Source organism: Botrytis cinerea, chromosome 12 (assembly GCF_000143535.2).
Source record: "Botrytis cinerea B05.10 chromosome 12, complete sequence".
NCBI classification, from domain to species: domain Eukaryota; kingdom Fungi; phylum Ascomycota; class Leotiomycetes; order Helotiales; family Sclerotiniaceae; genus Botrytis; species Botrytis cinerea.
In genome coordinates this window covers 1,181,459-1,197,032 of record NC_037321.1, presented here as the reverse complement: position 1 = coordinate 1,197,032, position 15,574 = coordinate 1,181,459, and the positions used below count along the sequence as shown (strand labels likewise).

The following is a 15,574-nucleotide window of genomic DNA, read 5'->3' as shown; positions in this document are numbered from 1 at the left end:
ATATAAAGAAATTGGCAATCATATATGAAGAGGAAGGCCATCAGCGTGTGACAACTGGTGCATTGAGAAGTGATGTGGAGAGAAAGTCAGGACAATCAAAACATAAAAATCGGATGGAAACACTCGCAAGAGTAACAAAATAACTCATAGATTACCATGGTGTGAGTTAGAATAAACTCCCCTATTTCTAATCATGGCAGCTGACGTTAAAAAAGCCTCCAAAATATCCCACTCAACTTGACAAGCAACGATGTCACAACCATCATCACTAAAACCCAGTATTCTTCTAAATGGCCCTCAATTCAAAAATAATCTCCCTCTCCGTCGCTTTGCGATCTCTCCCTTCCAAGTATTCGAAAAGTTCAACCCATTCCTTGATATCAAGGTGCTTGTAGGGACCTTCTTTGGGATCACTAAAATATGCCTGTAAATCCTCATAGCCCTCAGAGATCTTCCATCTTTCTTCATATATTTCCTGCACCAATTTCGGGTTGAATCTGAAATCTGATTCGCGGGCAGGTCTCAGATGAGGTGGAATATCTTCATATTGAGAGATTGCTGAAGCAGGGAGGGGAAATCGGTCTGAACTTGGAGAATCTACACGCTGAGTTGTTTGTCGAAATTCTTGGTATGTGGGGATCCTACCGCTGGGTGCGAACGGTTGTTGACTGGCATTGATTCGCTCGTCCCAGAGTTTGGCGACTTCGGGATCGGTGGGCACGGAGGTGCGGTCTAGGGAGCTGGCTCTTCGTCGGTGAATGTATTCTTTGCTTGAGGGATGGTGTCGACTAAATCTACTGTCATCTTTCTGGGTTGCGTAGAAGAGATCTCGATTCTGGGGGGATTTGGACGCAGGTCTGTAGATTCCTTGGTCGAGACCGCTGATTATGGATGACGATCTTTTGTTTCTCTTTTGGAGTTTTGGTTGAGACAAACCTGGAGGTGCTAATAGTTGCGGTTGGTAGCTTTGGGAATGAGAGCTGATCACATTCGGATGCTGGGGACTTTGGGGCAGCACGTTTATTGTTGGAATGATATTATTTGCGGATTTACGTGGGCGGGTATCTTCTGTGTACTCCGGAAAGAGTTCCGCTGTGCCTTCGTCCACGGGAGATTGAGTGAGTTCTGAAAGGCGAATCGAGCCGGGTGAGCGGGAAGGTTCAGGATGTATTTCTCTTTGATTTATTAAAGTTTCAGAAGTGAGATCTCGAGAGACGTGAAGGGGATCTGGTAGAGCGCTATCAGGATATATCGAAGATGGAGATCCAATCATTTCTCGCAAGTCACGCTGAAAGCGCGCAGAAAGGGGTACAGGAATGTCAAAATCATATTCAGAATAATTCGAAGATACCCTCCTACCATTCTGGGTTATGGAATCTGGTACTGGAAGCACTCGGTTCAAACCAGGTGCAAGAGGGTACGCTAAGGGGTGAGATTTAATTGGAGATTGTGCATCTGCTACCTGGAGTGATTCTGATGGAAAGAAGGATGCAAGGAGATCTTCTCTAGGACGTGCGGTTTGAGGATAAGCGGTCGAGACATCATCATCGACCCATACAGAATTGCGTGTCGGCAATGATACCGCGGTGGGTGGTTGTTCTGGGTTCGCTGGTGAGTCTGACGAGGTGTCATTCAACCTAGGCCATGCCGTCGTAGGAGCAGAATTGCTGGGGTCCATCGTGGTGCTTCTCTTCAAGGCTGCTAGACACGTTCTCTTGATACAGATTGACAACAGTTAAAAGGTACTGTATCGGAGAGTAAGAGCTTCGAGTCATCCCAGAAGCGTTACCGAGACCACACCATCTTCTCTTGGCTCTCTTTTTCAAACCCAGTGAATGTCACATAATCATGCAACCCCCCCTTTTACCTCGTTAACCCCCATCAATCTTCATTTTGTCCCTTCATAAAACCCATATGTAACCTCCACCACTTTCTTAACTCCTCGTCCTTCCCGACCTCTACCCCGTAATCCTTCAAACTCTCCATTTGCTTGACTTTTCCAGCGGGTATATCTAACCTCCTCCCATCTACCTCTTCTTTCTTCATCAATTCGAAATTCTTGTACCTCAGATTCTGTATTTTCAATACATCATCAGCTATTCATCCATATTTTAATTATGCTCCATCTCCTAGCCAGGCAGTTTGATTCCTAGTCCAGGAAATTGCACGAGAATCAACCTACCTTCACAACGTCCAACCATTGTTCTGCCTTCCCAATTTCTCCTTCCGCAAGCATCACTCCAGGCGGTCTTCCAGTCTTCAGTAACACTGCACAATCCAGTTTCTTGGCTGATTTGGTTATCTTTTCAATCTTTTTGACGGATGTCATGTGATGAGTCTTGATCAGAATTCTTGCTAGATTGTGTCCGAGCAACATTGTTACCGCTCTCTGTATCTGCATGAACTGATTTTCCCGTAGATTTTCGACATCACTGTATCGTCCTCTGTCAAGCCATCAATTCTTTGATCTCTGCAGCAGCTAAAATGATACTGGAAACCTGGTCATGTGTAGATCTGGTGGAATTGATTATGTCATCGAAGCTCGAAGCGGCCCCTCCTCCGCTAGTTCCATAAAGATATTTGAGTAAATTTAAAAGTTCTGATTTCTTCACTTCGTCTTCTTCTTCTTCTTCTTCCTCTGCTACAACCAGAATCACCATCAATCGAATAAACACATTGCAACTTGTGCCATCTTTCCAATGCACATGGAAATGGTATAACAGAAGTACTACAGTGCAAGTGGTGTGTTAAGGCTAGTAACTTTATTCACCATCTCGCGCCTATTGTTTTATCACTTCTCACTTCAATTTTCAACGCCTTCGCCGGACACAACAATTCATGAAAGGTTAGTCACAATTCTCTCTTTACGTATCGCATACCACCCATATAAGCTTTGTGATGAACAAATCATAGCTTTTTAACCCCGAGTGCATCGCACCCTGAAGACCAAAAACAACAACTCTAATTTTTTCCTGAATGCTTTCAATTCTACCATCTTGTCATACAACATAACATCATGATCACTTGCTAACAATGCATACAGAAACCTTCATTGATTGGAGGTCTTAGAGAACATTCCCTATATCGATATGGATACTACATTGAACGACTGCTAATTTGCACAATTTTGCGCAATGTAACATTGCTCTGTAGCCTACTGAACGTCGATTTTGATTGAACATTATAGAAGGCAGGGTTACATTGGCCTTCTGGGTTACTGTCGGTATGTGAAGGGACTGTCATGGCCCTGCAGCTTCCGGATTGCCTAAGCCAGTATGCTATCAACTGGTGCTTGAAGAGTTGCCCGAAAGCAAGAACTATTCTGAACGCAAGGTAACATGGTGAGTTCTCAATATTTAGTTAGATACATGAAATGCAAACTATAAATTTCACACCTCCACATTGCCATTGATACATGTGAATGATACTATGCTTGCGATTGTTAAATAAAAATGAGGCTTATTTTTTGACGTGGCTACTGTTGTAAAGAAGCATCGCTCCAAGAAGATCTCATTTCTTTGCAATGTGAGATTGAATGGCGAATGACAATATGTATCTCTAGATGAGATTGCCAGGCCATCACATGCGGAGTAGTGCTTCGGCTCCTCTATTTCTCACATTCATGTTGGAAAGCTCCAGCAAGTAAAGGCCCATCTATTTGAATTTGAGCATCCAGGGACAATTGTTCTATATCACTAGTCATAATTAGTATCTATTGACCCCGAGGTTGTCGAAAGCCGTCCAGAACTTTACGATGAGGACGATGCTATCACCGATCAGAAGCCAGACCGGTCACCACTGACGAGTGAGGCTAAAGGCTCTTTGGTGCCAGTTCAACAGCAGCAAAATTCGAATATTGTCGAATGTTACTTGCCAATCGACGAATGATGGCATACAAAGTATATATATATATATACATATCAAAACAAGATACAAACTGTCATAGTCGTTGACAGATTGCTTCACACATTACGATTTCGACCAAAAGCCGCCTTTTCAGAATGATGGCGGGGCTTTGTTAGTTCCTTCAAGTCGGATTTACATTACCGTGGTGCTAAGAGGTCCCTTGTTTTATTTACCGTCGGCTTCTCCGCTTTTAATGCAGAAGGCATGTTGATTTGAGAGTCGCGATACGAGAGACAATCTCTCTATACCCCCCACCCAACCAGCTAAGTGTGCGGAAAAAACCACTTTTAAACCCCTCCCTCCGTCCGTTCCCCTCGATGTGGAATACCGGTATTGAACAATCACATTGGCTAACATCCGTGACCGCCATATACATCATGGCTCTTTTCTCGCTAATGTTTCCTCCGAGCCCCCTAACTAAATACGATGTGGCCTGACAACGCCAGTCGGCTGAGCTCCCCCTTCATTCCGCACGTCTAACCACTTCTAGTTCAGCCTCATCGGATGGGACAACGTCCACTCGCTGATCCCTTTTAAAGATGGGGATGGCTGCAATTAATTCATCGATTACAGAATGTGCCGGAAAGCACTGAGCGCCCCATGACAGTTGGATCGGAAATTTCATCTTACTGGCCATTCAGCAGATGTGTTATAATGTCCCCTTCCTCATCTCTTATCAGAATCTCAATTCATATCCCTTATGCACGTTTTCGCTGTCACGTTTGATTATTTGATTCTCCGCTCGGACACTTGAGGGAATTCCAACAATTGTTGCAGACAAAAGATGTATCCATATGCATTTCTCGCAGTTATAACTGCACCTTTAGTCTTAGCAGCGCCAGCCCCAGTTCCAGCACCTTTCCCAAAACCACAGCTAACAGGAGATCCCGTAACAGGTCTTCTGTCAGGCGTCGGGAATGCAGTGCTTGATATTGGTAGTTTGTCCTCGGCTATTCCCGCAGTTTTATCTGATATTGGGCAAGTATCGACCGCTGCGAATCTGGTAGTAGGTATGTAAATTTCATTTCTTCACGAATCGAAATTCTCATTGACATAACATAGCGGCAATTGCGAATGGAACTATTTTAGGCACTGATGTACCAGTGATTGCTAAGAAATTATTTTCGGCCGCTCAACCTACAGCCAAACCAAGTAGTGTTTCTCAAGCAATAAGTTGGGCAGCTGGTGCTTGGGGGGTATCTGATCCCTCTGCTTCCCCAACTCCGCCAGCAAATATTGTCACAAATGCTTTGGGACTTGTTCTTAATGGTTTCACTTCCAATGATCTACAAGCTGTCGCATCTGGTGCTGTAAGTCGTGGACTGCTTTGATGTCTGGTACAATACTGATTTTCTTCAGAGCCCATTTGCCAATTCTGTCAATAATGTAAATAATCCAGTGCCTCCCAACAAGAGATTCTACAACAACGTAAATCGAAATGCACGATTCTCTGTTGATGAAACAACTCTTCGGGCTGCAATTTACATTCCTCCTGGATTTACCTGGGGCAAGAAGCAACCCGTTATCATGTCACCTGGTACGGGAGCATTTGGCTATGGCACCTTTGCTTCTAACATAGGCAAACTTCTCGCTACAACCAACTATGCCGACCCGGTCTATCTGAACATACCATTCGCTTTACTTGATGACGCGCAGACCAATGCAGAATATGTAGCTTACGCGCTTCAATACTTCTATGCCATGACTTCGCGAAAAACTGCTATTGTCACATGGTCTCAAGGATCTCTCAATGCTCAATGGGCCTTTAGTTAGTACTGCCCAATATCCTCTCTCGGATATTTAGTTAACAATACCCTTCAGAATATTGGCCATCAATCCCAAAAACTGTTACAGACCACATCGCCATCTCTCCTGATTACCATGGCACAGTATTATCATACATTCTCTGTCCCGGATTCGAGAGCGGAAACGACGTTGCGTGTACCCCTTCCATCCTCCAACAACAATACCAATCCAATTTTGTCAATCGACTTCGCTCCAACAACGGCGATTCGGCCTACGTCCCCACCACTACCGTCTATTCTCTCACTGACGAAATCGTCCAACCACAAATCGGAACTGCCGCCTCGGGTTTCCTGAATGATGCTCGTGGCGTCGGCGCCTCTAATACCTTTCTTCAAGGAGCATGCTTGGGACTTCCGGCTGGAACGCTGTATACCCACGCAGGTGTATTATTTAATCCGGTCGCTTATGCATTGGTAACAGATGCGCTGCAAAATGACGGGCCGGGATCGTTTGATCGGGTTAGCGATCAGTGTGGTAATCTTGTTGCGCCGGGAATCAGCTTGGCAGATGTTATTGAGACTGAAGCATTGATTCCTCTGGCGGCGCTGAATGTTCTTGCGTATGAGAAAAAGATTACTAATGAGCCTGCTTTGATGAGTTATGCTACTTATTAATGAGTGATGGCTCGAGAGAGGGTTTCTCGAAAGATGAACATGAATTATGATTGTTATTTTCTGAGCGAGTATGTTATTTGTATACATTGAAATACATTGGATGTATGATTAGCTGGTAAATGATTTGGGAGGTTCACTTTTTTTTGCATATACCATGGAGTACTTTGGGCATTTTAGTAAGCGAAAGGAACTGACCGGTAATGGAAAAAGCAGGGGTAGGACATACGTATTATCTTGTAATCGTAATTCAAAGTACACTTTTCTATCTAGATTTGAAGCAGAGCATGCTGTTGTGACTACTTCATATACCTAGAAATCTATAGAAATATAGCTTCTTCCAAACTTTCTTTACTTAAATGGTCAAGGGTCTCAATCTCAGGAAACTGTTCCTACATCTTTGCGTCTAACGACCAGTGTCATTCTGAGATTCTTGGCTTTGAGTTCTACAATATCTTTTCATGGGATTTAAAAATAGATTCTCTACAAGCTCTTGGGGTTGAGGTGTGTGAAGTAAAGCATGTACAAACGAATTAATAAGCCACGTTAAAATACAGGTATGGTAAACGACGGGTCCATGTATATGATATGGTCTTGTGTGTTGACATGAATTCGATGATTGCGTATTCATCGGAAACTGAATAACTTCCTTCTATATCGCTTTGCTACATCAGTTCCGATGGAAGAGGGCGAATATATACTGCTATTCCTCTGTCTTCCCCCACGACTCCTCTACATGAATAGCAGGATAATCTACGTCTAGAACCACAACCTTAATCCACATGCAAAAGGAGAAGAAAAAAAGGGCAGTAAGATAAACGCAAACAAATTCTTCCACAAAAAGACCCGCCCACGTATCATTCATCTAGAATCCTCAACTAACCCCCAAAAACCCCAATCACGCTGCCGATCCCCAAACTGATCCGTACCGCCGTATTCAAACCCCCAAGGCCATATCTTCCCATCGCCGCACTCTGCAAATACGCACACAAACTTCTGGTAGCGACGTTACCGAAAATGCTTTGAGTTATAGGCGCAATAGATACTATGATACGGTTAGCTTTGGATCATGATCATAAACTCGTCCTTTGGGATTACTTACAAGCTCGTGGTTCTAGATGAGCAAATCCTTACCTAGTAGATGGAGGAATGGACTACTTGCTGCAGCGGGGGTGAAGAAAGTAGCGACTTGGAAGGCGGTGCTGTATGGGTGGGGTAGGATGTATGATGCGATTGTTTCGGAGGGTGTGGGAGGCGGTTTGGCTGGACTTCTTGATGGCTTGGGAGAGAAGGATGGTTATGATTGATACTAGGAGGATTGCGATAGGTTCGAGGGATCGCGGCATTTGGGTGGGGGGTGGAAGGGCTGAGGCGATTTGAAGGGATTTTTTTTTAAAGATTCGATTGTAGTTAGATAATGGGATCTGTTTTATACGTGATATGAAGGTGGGAGAACTCAGTAGAGATAAATAAATACAGAAAGAGAATTTCATAGAAGCAACTTGGTGGCTTGGAATTGAGAGGCTAGTGTTCTTCGTTTGATTATTTGTTATTTTGCTCTTGTCAACAATATCCGGAATGGGCAGGGTTTACTCAAATTGCTTCTCACTGGGCTGGTCCAAAATTGAAGTATCATTCGTGATTTGGCGACTTGCATATCGGAATGTAGACGACTGCATATCTGATAATTGATAGTGAAAGATCAAATATGTAGTATTAAGCGGCGAGTCTTCCTAGACTACGTACGACACAACCTATTGCTGCCAACCTCTTCGAAACTTCTTCCATCATGCTCCAGAGTGCTGCCCTCCCTCATATTCTCAGTCTACGCCGTACTATTTCCACGAGCCCACCCCCAGAATGCAGCACCAAAGCTATTAGTGAACGCCCCGATCTTTGTAGCCGTGTGCACAATGGGTGCTCCCCAACCACTCATGGGCACGCTTTGAAACATTGCGAACCAGCTCTTTGCGATCACCAAACCGATTTTACTTTGCAGGAATGATGCAAAGGATGCTATCAAGAATTAGGGTTGAGTGATTAGATTCATTGTCTCTCTCACTTACCAGCTCTTGGTCCTACTGAGGTGAAACCTAGTGCCCAGAGCACTAATCCGCTTGCTCCAGCTGGTGCAAAGTAAACTGCTCCATTTGCAATATGGAAGGCCGTTTGCCAGGGATGTTCCAAAATCCAGTTCTTGAGTATATTTGGCAGATGCTCCCACTCGATTTTGTACCATTTAGCGTGCTCTTCTTTCGCCTTATCTCGGAAGTTTTCTGGAATCAACGCAATTTCTGCGTCTGTGGGCTCTTGGAGTATAGCGCCGTGCTCCTTGAAAGCTTTGTCGACACCAGTTGTCCATTCTGAGCGTAGAGCTTGGAGCTCGATGGGATCGTAGGATGAGAGATCTTGATTGACATGGCACATATCATTGCTAGTTTGAGTTGCAGTAGCTGTGCTTGCTAAGAGAAGCCAGCTCATGAATTTGGAGAACAGAACCATGATCGTAGTAGGTGTAGATGGTTAAACCAAAGAAAGACGATTTATACAAACTTGAGAAGATGTATTTACTTGAATTAAAAGATTTTGAACAAACAGAGAATCAGTTTTTGAAGCGAATGTTTCATGGTGTCAAAAACAAGCAAAACTAAGGTTACGTCGACCTGTTTCTACCCTTATGCGTGTCCCCGACTAGACGATCTCCACGTGGACGAGAAAAGTGGCACACCAATCACTTGTATAGAATTAGACACTAGAAACACTTCAAATTTCGATATAGTAAGATTATGTAATGTACTTGAATATAGATTGACATAGGATACATATCATACATTGAAACCCCTTCATGTATTCATTCAACTTCTAACTTGGATTGATTGTTGTCTGTCGATTTTGAAAATTCTGAGTCGTTTATGGTGGTTAAGACAGATGACGTCTTGACAGTTATTTTAAGGGACGAAGAAAAGGTAAGAAGAGCAAGAAATTGGATGCTAAACCTTGTAGTGGCTAAATAGCAATATGGTATTAAAAATTTGGTACTAATGATTCTGTCGGCTTCAAGGAGAAATTCGTTGGCTCTTGATCAAAACCCATGAGAGTACGAAACTCAGAGCTTCGCAAAAAAACTCCTACCGGACTTCCGCGATCCCCACATCCCACCAAGAAGACTACTTGCAGCAACGCCAAGTCTTGTTACCATATCTACAGCAGTAACTCCATAACCTCCCATGGCAGCACTTTGAGTATGAGCAAAAATGCCCTTGGCGCCGACCGTGCCAAATTTTCTCTGTAACATCGATGCAAAGGAAGCTATTCAGAAACTTAGCGCCATCGTTATTTAGAGACTACCCACTTACCAGCTTTTGGGCCTTTATCCGAGAATCCTAAAGTCCATAGAACCGGACCACTTGATGCAGCTGGAGCAAAGAATACGATTCCATTCATGACATAAAATGCTGTTTGATATGGATGTGCCTTAATCCAATTTTGTATGTCTACTGCTAGTTTGTTCCATTCGATCTGATAGACTTTAGAATGCGCCTTCTCGACCTCATCACGAAATTCATGGGGTAGCTGTCTATAGGTTGTTCTTGCAGTTTCTTTGAGTGTAATATCGCGTTTCTTGAAAGCGTCATCAACACCCATAGTCCACTCGGCGACACGTTTCAGGAACTCCATAACCCCCGGGGAGGAAATTGCATTCACAAGGCGACCTTGCACCATCTCAACTTTATTCCGAACTTCTGGGGGCATATGCGCATAGGTTGCTTCAATCGAATCTTTGAGTGTGGTACCGTGTTTTCTGAAAGCCTCTACAGCACCGCCGAGGTCTTGAAATCCAATTTTTTGAAGAGAAGAAAGTGCTTGCGCGATTGGAGGACCATTTCTCGTGGCTTGATTGGGGGCAGCAGCAATTTCTGCAAGGGTTTGTGCCCAGACAGCAATATCTCGAAAAGCAGCCATAGCTGGTCGTAGTGTTTGATATACAAAGTGAAATGTCTTCAGATATCTTGACCTTTAGATTGTATGAGAGAGTCAGGAACAACAAAAGTCAAAGGTAACTTTAAAAGGGATGGAATCGTGTCAATGAAAGTGTAAATACTAAAGGTGCATCTCGCTTCTGCTGCACCTTCTACACGTCTACTGCGCCGCACAGCGGTAACCACCTTTCAAGACCCAGCTTTGTTTCATGTCTCGAATATCCTCTCCCAAAAGCGTATCTTCAATCCCTTCTCCGAATGGCTCAGTGTTGCGACAGTGTGGGGGCAGGAGAGGGGGCGGTGGAAGAGGCGGTGGAAGGGAAGGATTTTGTGCGCTCGCTCACATTGCCTGCATAATTTCCTCTAGATAGATGAAAGCATGGAGCGGCAACATAGCGCTTAGGTATCTGGGAAGGAACAGCGGTCCTAAGCATCTGCTACCTCTACACAATCCGAACAATACCCTATTTGGTTTGAACAGCGTTTGTGACACTCATTCGATTGGCGACGAGCAGAATTGCACGACGTACTTGCAGAACCCGAGGATTGGCGTGATAAGCAGGGTCTCTAGTTGAGACGGATAACTGCTGTCAACTCTAGCAATTCATCCCGTGTGATTCGATGAGTTTCATGCAAGTGTAAAAATGCAGACATGAATAAAATTATGATTGAAGTGAGGTGGTGGGCTGGAACTACCAGGCGGTGCTCCAAGCTTCCGCATCCCCGCAACGCGCCTGCAACGCGATCTCAGGGAAATTTATGACCTCAATGAACCATAGCTCAGTTGCTACACATATCATGTTTGGCTGATGCGCCCTCGAGACCGAACATGTTGTGAATCAGATGTGCCGGTTTGAGTTATTGGGTACTATCCTATTGTTATATTACGACTTGGCAGATTGGTTCGCGGGCAAAAAGAAAAGCCAGTACGAGGAATCATCATACTCCATCGGGTCTTCTGAGTTTGCTAATTGTAAAAAAGATCTAATCCTCAGCCAAGATGCTCCACGAAATACTCCTCTCCCTCTCGGGGCATCCTTCTCCGCTCCTCACTGCCGATCACGCATCCTCATCCTCCATCCTCTCCCCCTCCGAAAAGTCCCTCCTCTCCTCCATCGCCCATCTAAGCGATCTTCACTGCAAGCTCCTCGCGCATACAAATACTATCTCTTCGAAGCACTCTTCGAGTATCTGCCAAGCTGTCGCTACATCTATAAGCTCCGTACATCTTGCAAGTTTCCAACGCAAAGTGCTTGAGGTTGAGAATGGTATTTTGCGCAAAGATGCTGGGAGTGTTGGTGCATATAATATTGTGCCGTTGACATTCATCGTGGAGAAGTTCTCTGGCTGGACAAGGAGGATGGAATGGTTCCTGGAAATTGTGGACTTTATGATGCAAGATGTGGGTGGAAAGAAGTGCAGTGGGGCAATGGTCATTGATAGGCTATGCAATGCTATACAAACAGGATATGCAGACATAGAAGCGGCAGCATTGAGTCTGGTGAAGGTTGCGCAGACAGCTTGGCTGAAGCAGGTATCGGCCTGGATTCTATATGGGCGGCTACCAAGCTTTGGACGCGGGGACTTTTTTGTACAAGAAGATGATTCACAGGTATGTTTCCATGGTTCACAATTACGAGAGATGAACCGCTGACTGATCGGATCACAGGATTACATGAACGTTAAAGACTTGTTACCGGCGTTCGTGTCAAACTCTACCGCATCATCGCTTCTCTTTATAGGACGGTCTTTAAATCATATTCGAGTCAAGGGTATCTCGTCTTCATCCTCCCCGGAGCTCGACCTGTTATCATCCCACTTGCGACAGTTGTCAACAATCAAATTCCCAATCAATGGCGCCAATTTCGCTCGAGTCATAGCCGCTATACGTCTTTCCCTATCTCAGACTACATTGCAAAAGTTATTACCCATAAGTAAAGTAGTCGAAGCGTTGACTTTATTACGGGAGTTCTTTCTACTTGGCAGAGGAGAATTCGCCATCGCGTTGATCTCTGAGGCCGATGAAAAGATTCGATCACGATGGAGAAGATCCGACAATTTAGGGTATGAAAAGAAGGATGGTCTAGGGAGCATTGTGGTGAAGGAAGGGGAAGTCACTGCCGTTCTTGCTAGGACCTGGGCTGCGATGGGCGCACAAAAGGGTCAAAATGACGAAGAAGATGATGACGATTTGCTTGAACTTGCAAGAGACCTTGTTCAGTTAAACATCATGAAAGGAAATGTGAATACGCCAGGGAAAGCCAACTTAAGAGCTTCGCAATCTTCTCTAATTGTTTCCACCCCTTTCCGAAACCTCTTACTTTCCGTCCCCGTGGCCCTTACACTTCACATTCCTTCACCATTAGATCTGTTCCTTACTCCATCTGATACCCAGATGTATTCCAGCATCAATGCTTATCTTTTAGCAGTCCATAGGGCTCATCTACGGCTCACCAATCTTTGGAAGATAACCTCGTTACGTCGTGATCATCCTGCACCCCCAGGTCCACCTCTGGGTAGTTCGGCGTTTGGTCGACAAAAAGTTCTAACACTTCGAAGTAGAGCTAAGGATCGTTCTCACGCTATGCGTAGCGTATGGGCAACTAGTAGCGCTGCAGTATTTTTCCTGGGCGAGACTGAAGCATACCTTCAAGGTGAAGTTGTGCAAGGAACTTGGTTAGGCTTCACAGCCTGGCTCACAGGAGAAACGCGTGGATCAAGAACCCATGATGAAGATGAAGATATCTGGTTGCAGGCTGCCAACCAATCAACATCGAGGAACACCAGCCATAACCACGATCCTCAAACACTCGCAGATGCACATAGGAGATATCTCACAGCTCTCGCATCCAACCTCCTCTTGACTACTTCAACATTTACGGATCCACTATATTATCTACTCCAACAAATTGATCATCTAGTTGCTCTTGTCCATCGTATCCACTCTGTTTGGCAATCTCTCGATCTCGAAGCTGATGAAGGAGTGGTAGATGCATTCTCCGACTTTCACAAAGAGGAACAAGACATCAAAGAACAACTTGGAACAATTGCAACACGCGTAAAGGACGCAATTGAAGAGTTAGTCAAAACTCTTCGAGACATAGATCAAGATAAAAATGGCTGGGACAGTGGATATGAGGAGTTGGTCTTGGGAGAGGAAGGTGCATATGTTCCAGCTAAAGTTGGCAGAGTAGACAGACTGCTGATGAAGCTTGATTTTGGGGGTTGGTTCGATAAAAGAGGTAATGGTGAAACAGGAGATGTTTTTGATGATTTTGGTGATGATGAATAATGAATCAATTGTTACTTTATTTGAAATCTCGTGGCAGGGCATGGGAGAAGGGAAAATACCCAGGCGTTCAGGCACGAATTATATCATTATAGAATCACGATCAAGCGGATCGGCCAAATGTACTCTAAAAGTCAACTTCCAGGCGCAAGATCTTTTGTTAAATCTAAGCTGGGACACAAATCTGCCCCACGAAATACCATTTTCAATGCAGTTGTCCCGGGAAGAAGCAAGGTGAGTGAGGTAGTGCCTATTTTGTTCGTCTACTTTGTTGTTGCTCCTTTGATCCTCTTTTCACCATCATATTTACCTTGTCACATTTTTGACTCTCAATTTCTTGTGAAACTTCCGAGTTGGAATATGGAGAACAGGTTTTTAGTTAATGTTCTATGTTACTTGAAGACTCTCTAGCTTTTTTTGCAAACGATTCCATAGCTCTAGCCCGTTGAACAGAACCCTTTGGGTTTCTCTTAAGGGGTTTCTGTGGTTCGGTAATGATGATACATTCCTTCCGCACCCAAGCTTTTTCTCTGTATTTCTTATTGATACCAATAACAATAATCCAAATTTCTTCAATCAGCCTCTCTTCATAGTCAAGCGCTGCCGCATCAATACCGTCTTTTAATCAACAAGAAGGGCTGTTTTCGCTGCAAATCTCTCGTTGGAAAACTTTCCAGCGGAAACCATAACTCCATCCTTGACGTCTTGATGGTCCTTCACTGCATGTTACATAAATTGCGGATTCAACGGACGAGTTGCCACATTATCTACAACCACTAATACCATATCGTCGGTACGCCCGCGGTATGTCTATAAACCTGCCTTTGTGAGATGAGCGGACACACATAGCACAAATAGTCTAGCAAACCACCATAGTATGCAAAAGGATCATCTATCAACCTGCCTTTTTAATATACCCGTATATCGATACTGACTACCGAGACACTTCGGAATTATAGTCATGGCTAGTGTTCCCTTCTATTTTCTTCCAATAGTGAAAGGGTGGCTCAAAAAATTCAGTACGAAGGAAATAAGTTCAGGTTCTCAGCCAGAAAAAGAGTTCGTGCTAATTACTAAGTGGTCTCAGTAATTACCTTTTTTTGTTGCTTGACACGCACCAGCCTTCCTTCAATGTGAACCTGAAGTAAAGATAAACTTCAATCATATTTTGTTGCAAGTGATGTGGTACTAATTAATTGGATCAAAGGTTCAAATCATATATGTAGTTCTCATGAGATCAGATGGTACCGCAATTATTGCCGTTGTCATTTCGATATTATCATTGAGCAACCATGAGGGAGGTAATTCTTCTGGCAATAAGAGACGATATGTAAATGCGTGGTGGTCAACTCCAAGTAGTACCTTTTGGGACTAACTAACTAGCTCACTCCAAACGCTACTTTCGAAAGAACATCGACCGTGAACGTCGAATTCAAAATCGCAATATATGATACGCACCATACTGCTGGATTCGCCCTTTATACTTCTGTGGAGAGTATCGGAAGCCTCCTATTCCATAAACATATAATGTATCAATGAGTGAATTCAGGCGAGAGAAGCAGACCGGGTGCTGCAATTAAACCATAGGGACATAAATTGTTTCACTATAAGAACAGAATTATATGAGTCTGTCGGCGGCTGTATACAGAAACCTCCTACAAATTCTATCACAATAGAGGGGGTTATTGGTAGTAAGAATGGCACGCAGATAGATCCATGTCCCTTCCAATTGTATTAGTAGGAAGAATATAGCGATCGTGCACAGGAAATTAAGATTGCCAGACATGTAAGATGAGATGGAGCTCACACAGAATCTAATAACAGTCTGATGAAAATGACAGCTAAAAACTCAAACTGACAACAAACTGGATATCGAGAGGTCGAAATAGAAGATAGAGTTAATTCACGCATAGCAGGCAAGTATTTCTATCTCTTGACCATAGAAGGAGCTACGGCGAAGAAGGTATATAGCTCATAATAAA

At 44.0% G+C, this 15,574-nt stretch overlaps 6 protein-coding genes across 6 annotated transcripts; 2 read left to right on the top strand and 4 right to left on the bottom strand.

Annotated features, from left to right (window-relative positions):
• Positions 1 to 157: 157 nt before the first annotated feature.
• On the bottom strand, positions 158 to 1,733 carry BCIN_12g03450 (hypothetical protein). Its single transcript, XM_001552217.2, has one exon. It carries the CDS (start codon positions 1,676 to 1,678, stop codon positions 287 to 289), a length of 1,392 nt encoding a protein of 463 aa, XP_001552267.2. The 5' UTR covers positions 1,679 to 1,733; the 3' UTR covers positions 158 to 286.
• Positions 1,700 to 2,515, bottom strand: BCIN_12g03440 (hypothetical protein). Its single transcript, XM_001552218.2, has 2 exons — positions 2,183 to 2,515; positions 1,700 to 2,073 (listed from the first exon to the last, which is right to left on the bottom strand). Exons 1-2 carry the CDS (start codon positions 2,399 to 2,401, stop codon positions 1,882 to 1,884), a joined length of 411 nt encoding a protein of 136 aa, XP_001552268.2. The 5' UTR covers positions 2,402 to 2,515; the 3' UTR covers positions 1,700 to 1,881.
• A 1,956-nt stretch (positions 2,516 to 4,471) lies between these two features.
• BCIN_12g03430 (hypothetical protein) lies at positions 4,472 to 6,576 on the top strand. Its single transcript, XM_001552220.2, has 4 exons — positions 4,472 to 4,916; positions 4,969 to 5,216; positions 5,266 to 5,674; positions 5,728 to 6,576. Exons 1-4 carry the CDS (start codon positions 4,691 to 4,693, stop codon positions 6,324 to 6,326), a joined length of 1,482 nt encoding a protein of 493 aa, XP_001552270.1. The 5' UTR covers positions 4,472 to 4,690; the 3' UTR covers positions 6,327 to 6,576.
• Positions 6,577 to 7,851: 1,275 nt separating this feature from the next.
• Positions 7,852 to 8,956, bottom strand: BCIN_12g03420 (hypothetical protein). The gene is made up of 2 exons (XM_001552223.2): positions 8,390 to 8,956; positions 7,852 to 8,339 (listed from the first exon to the last, which is right to left on the bottom strand). Exons 1-2 carry the CDS (start codon positions 8,823 to 8,825, stop codon positions 8,149 to 8,151), a joined length of 627 nt encoding a protein of 208 aa, XP_001552273.1. The 5' UTR covers positions 8,826 to 8,956; the 3' UTR covers positions 7,852 to 8,148.
• Positions 8,957 to 9,132: 176 nt separating this feature from the next.
• On the bottom strand, positions 9,133 to 10,951 carry BCIN_12g03410 (hypothetical protein). The gene is made up of 2 exons (XM_024696387.1): positions 9,680 to 10,951; positions 9,133 to 9,632 (listed from the first exon to the last, which is right to left on the bottom strand). Exons 1-2 carry the CDS (start codon positions 10,284 to 10,286, stop codon positions 9,430 to 9,432), a joined length of 810 nt encoding a protein of 269 aa, XP_024552195.1. The 5' UTR covers positions 10,287 to 10,951; the 3' UTR covers positions 9,133 to 9,429.
• Positions 10,952 to 11,028: 77 nt separating this feature from the next.
• On the top strand, positions 11,029 to 13,805 carry BCIN_12g03400 (hypothetical protein). Its single transcript, XM_024696386.1, has 3 exons — positions 11,029 to 11,229; positions 11,286 to 11,915; positions 11,973 to 13,805. The coding sequence occupies exons 2-3, from the start codon at positions 11,304 to 11,306 to the stop codon at positions 13,593 to 13,595; spliced, it is 2,235 nt and encodes a 744-aa protein (XP_024552194.1). The 5' UTR covers positions 11,029 to 11,229; positions 11,286 to 11,303; the 3' UTR covers positions 13,596 to 13,805.
• The last annotated feature ends 1,769 nt before the right edge of the window (positions 13,806 to 15,574 follow it).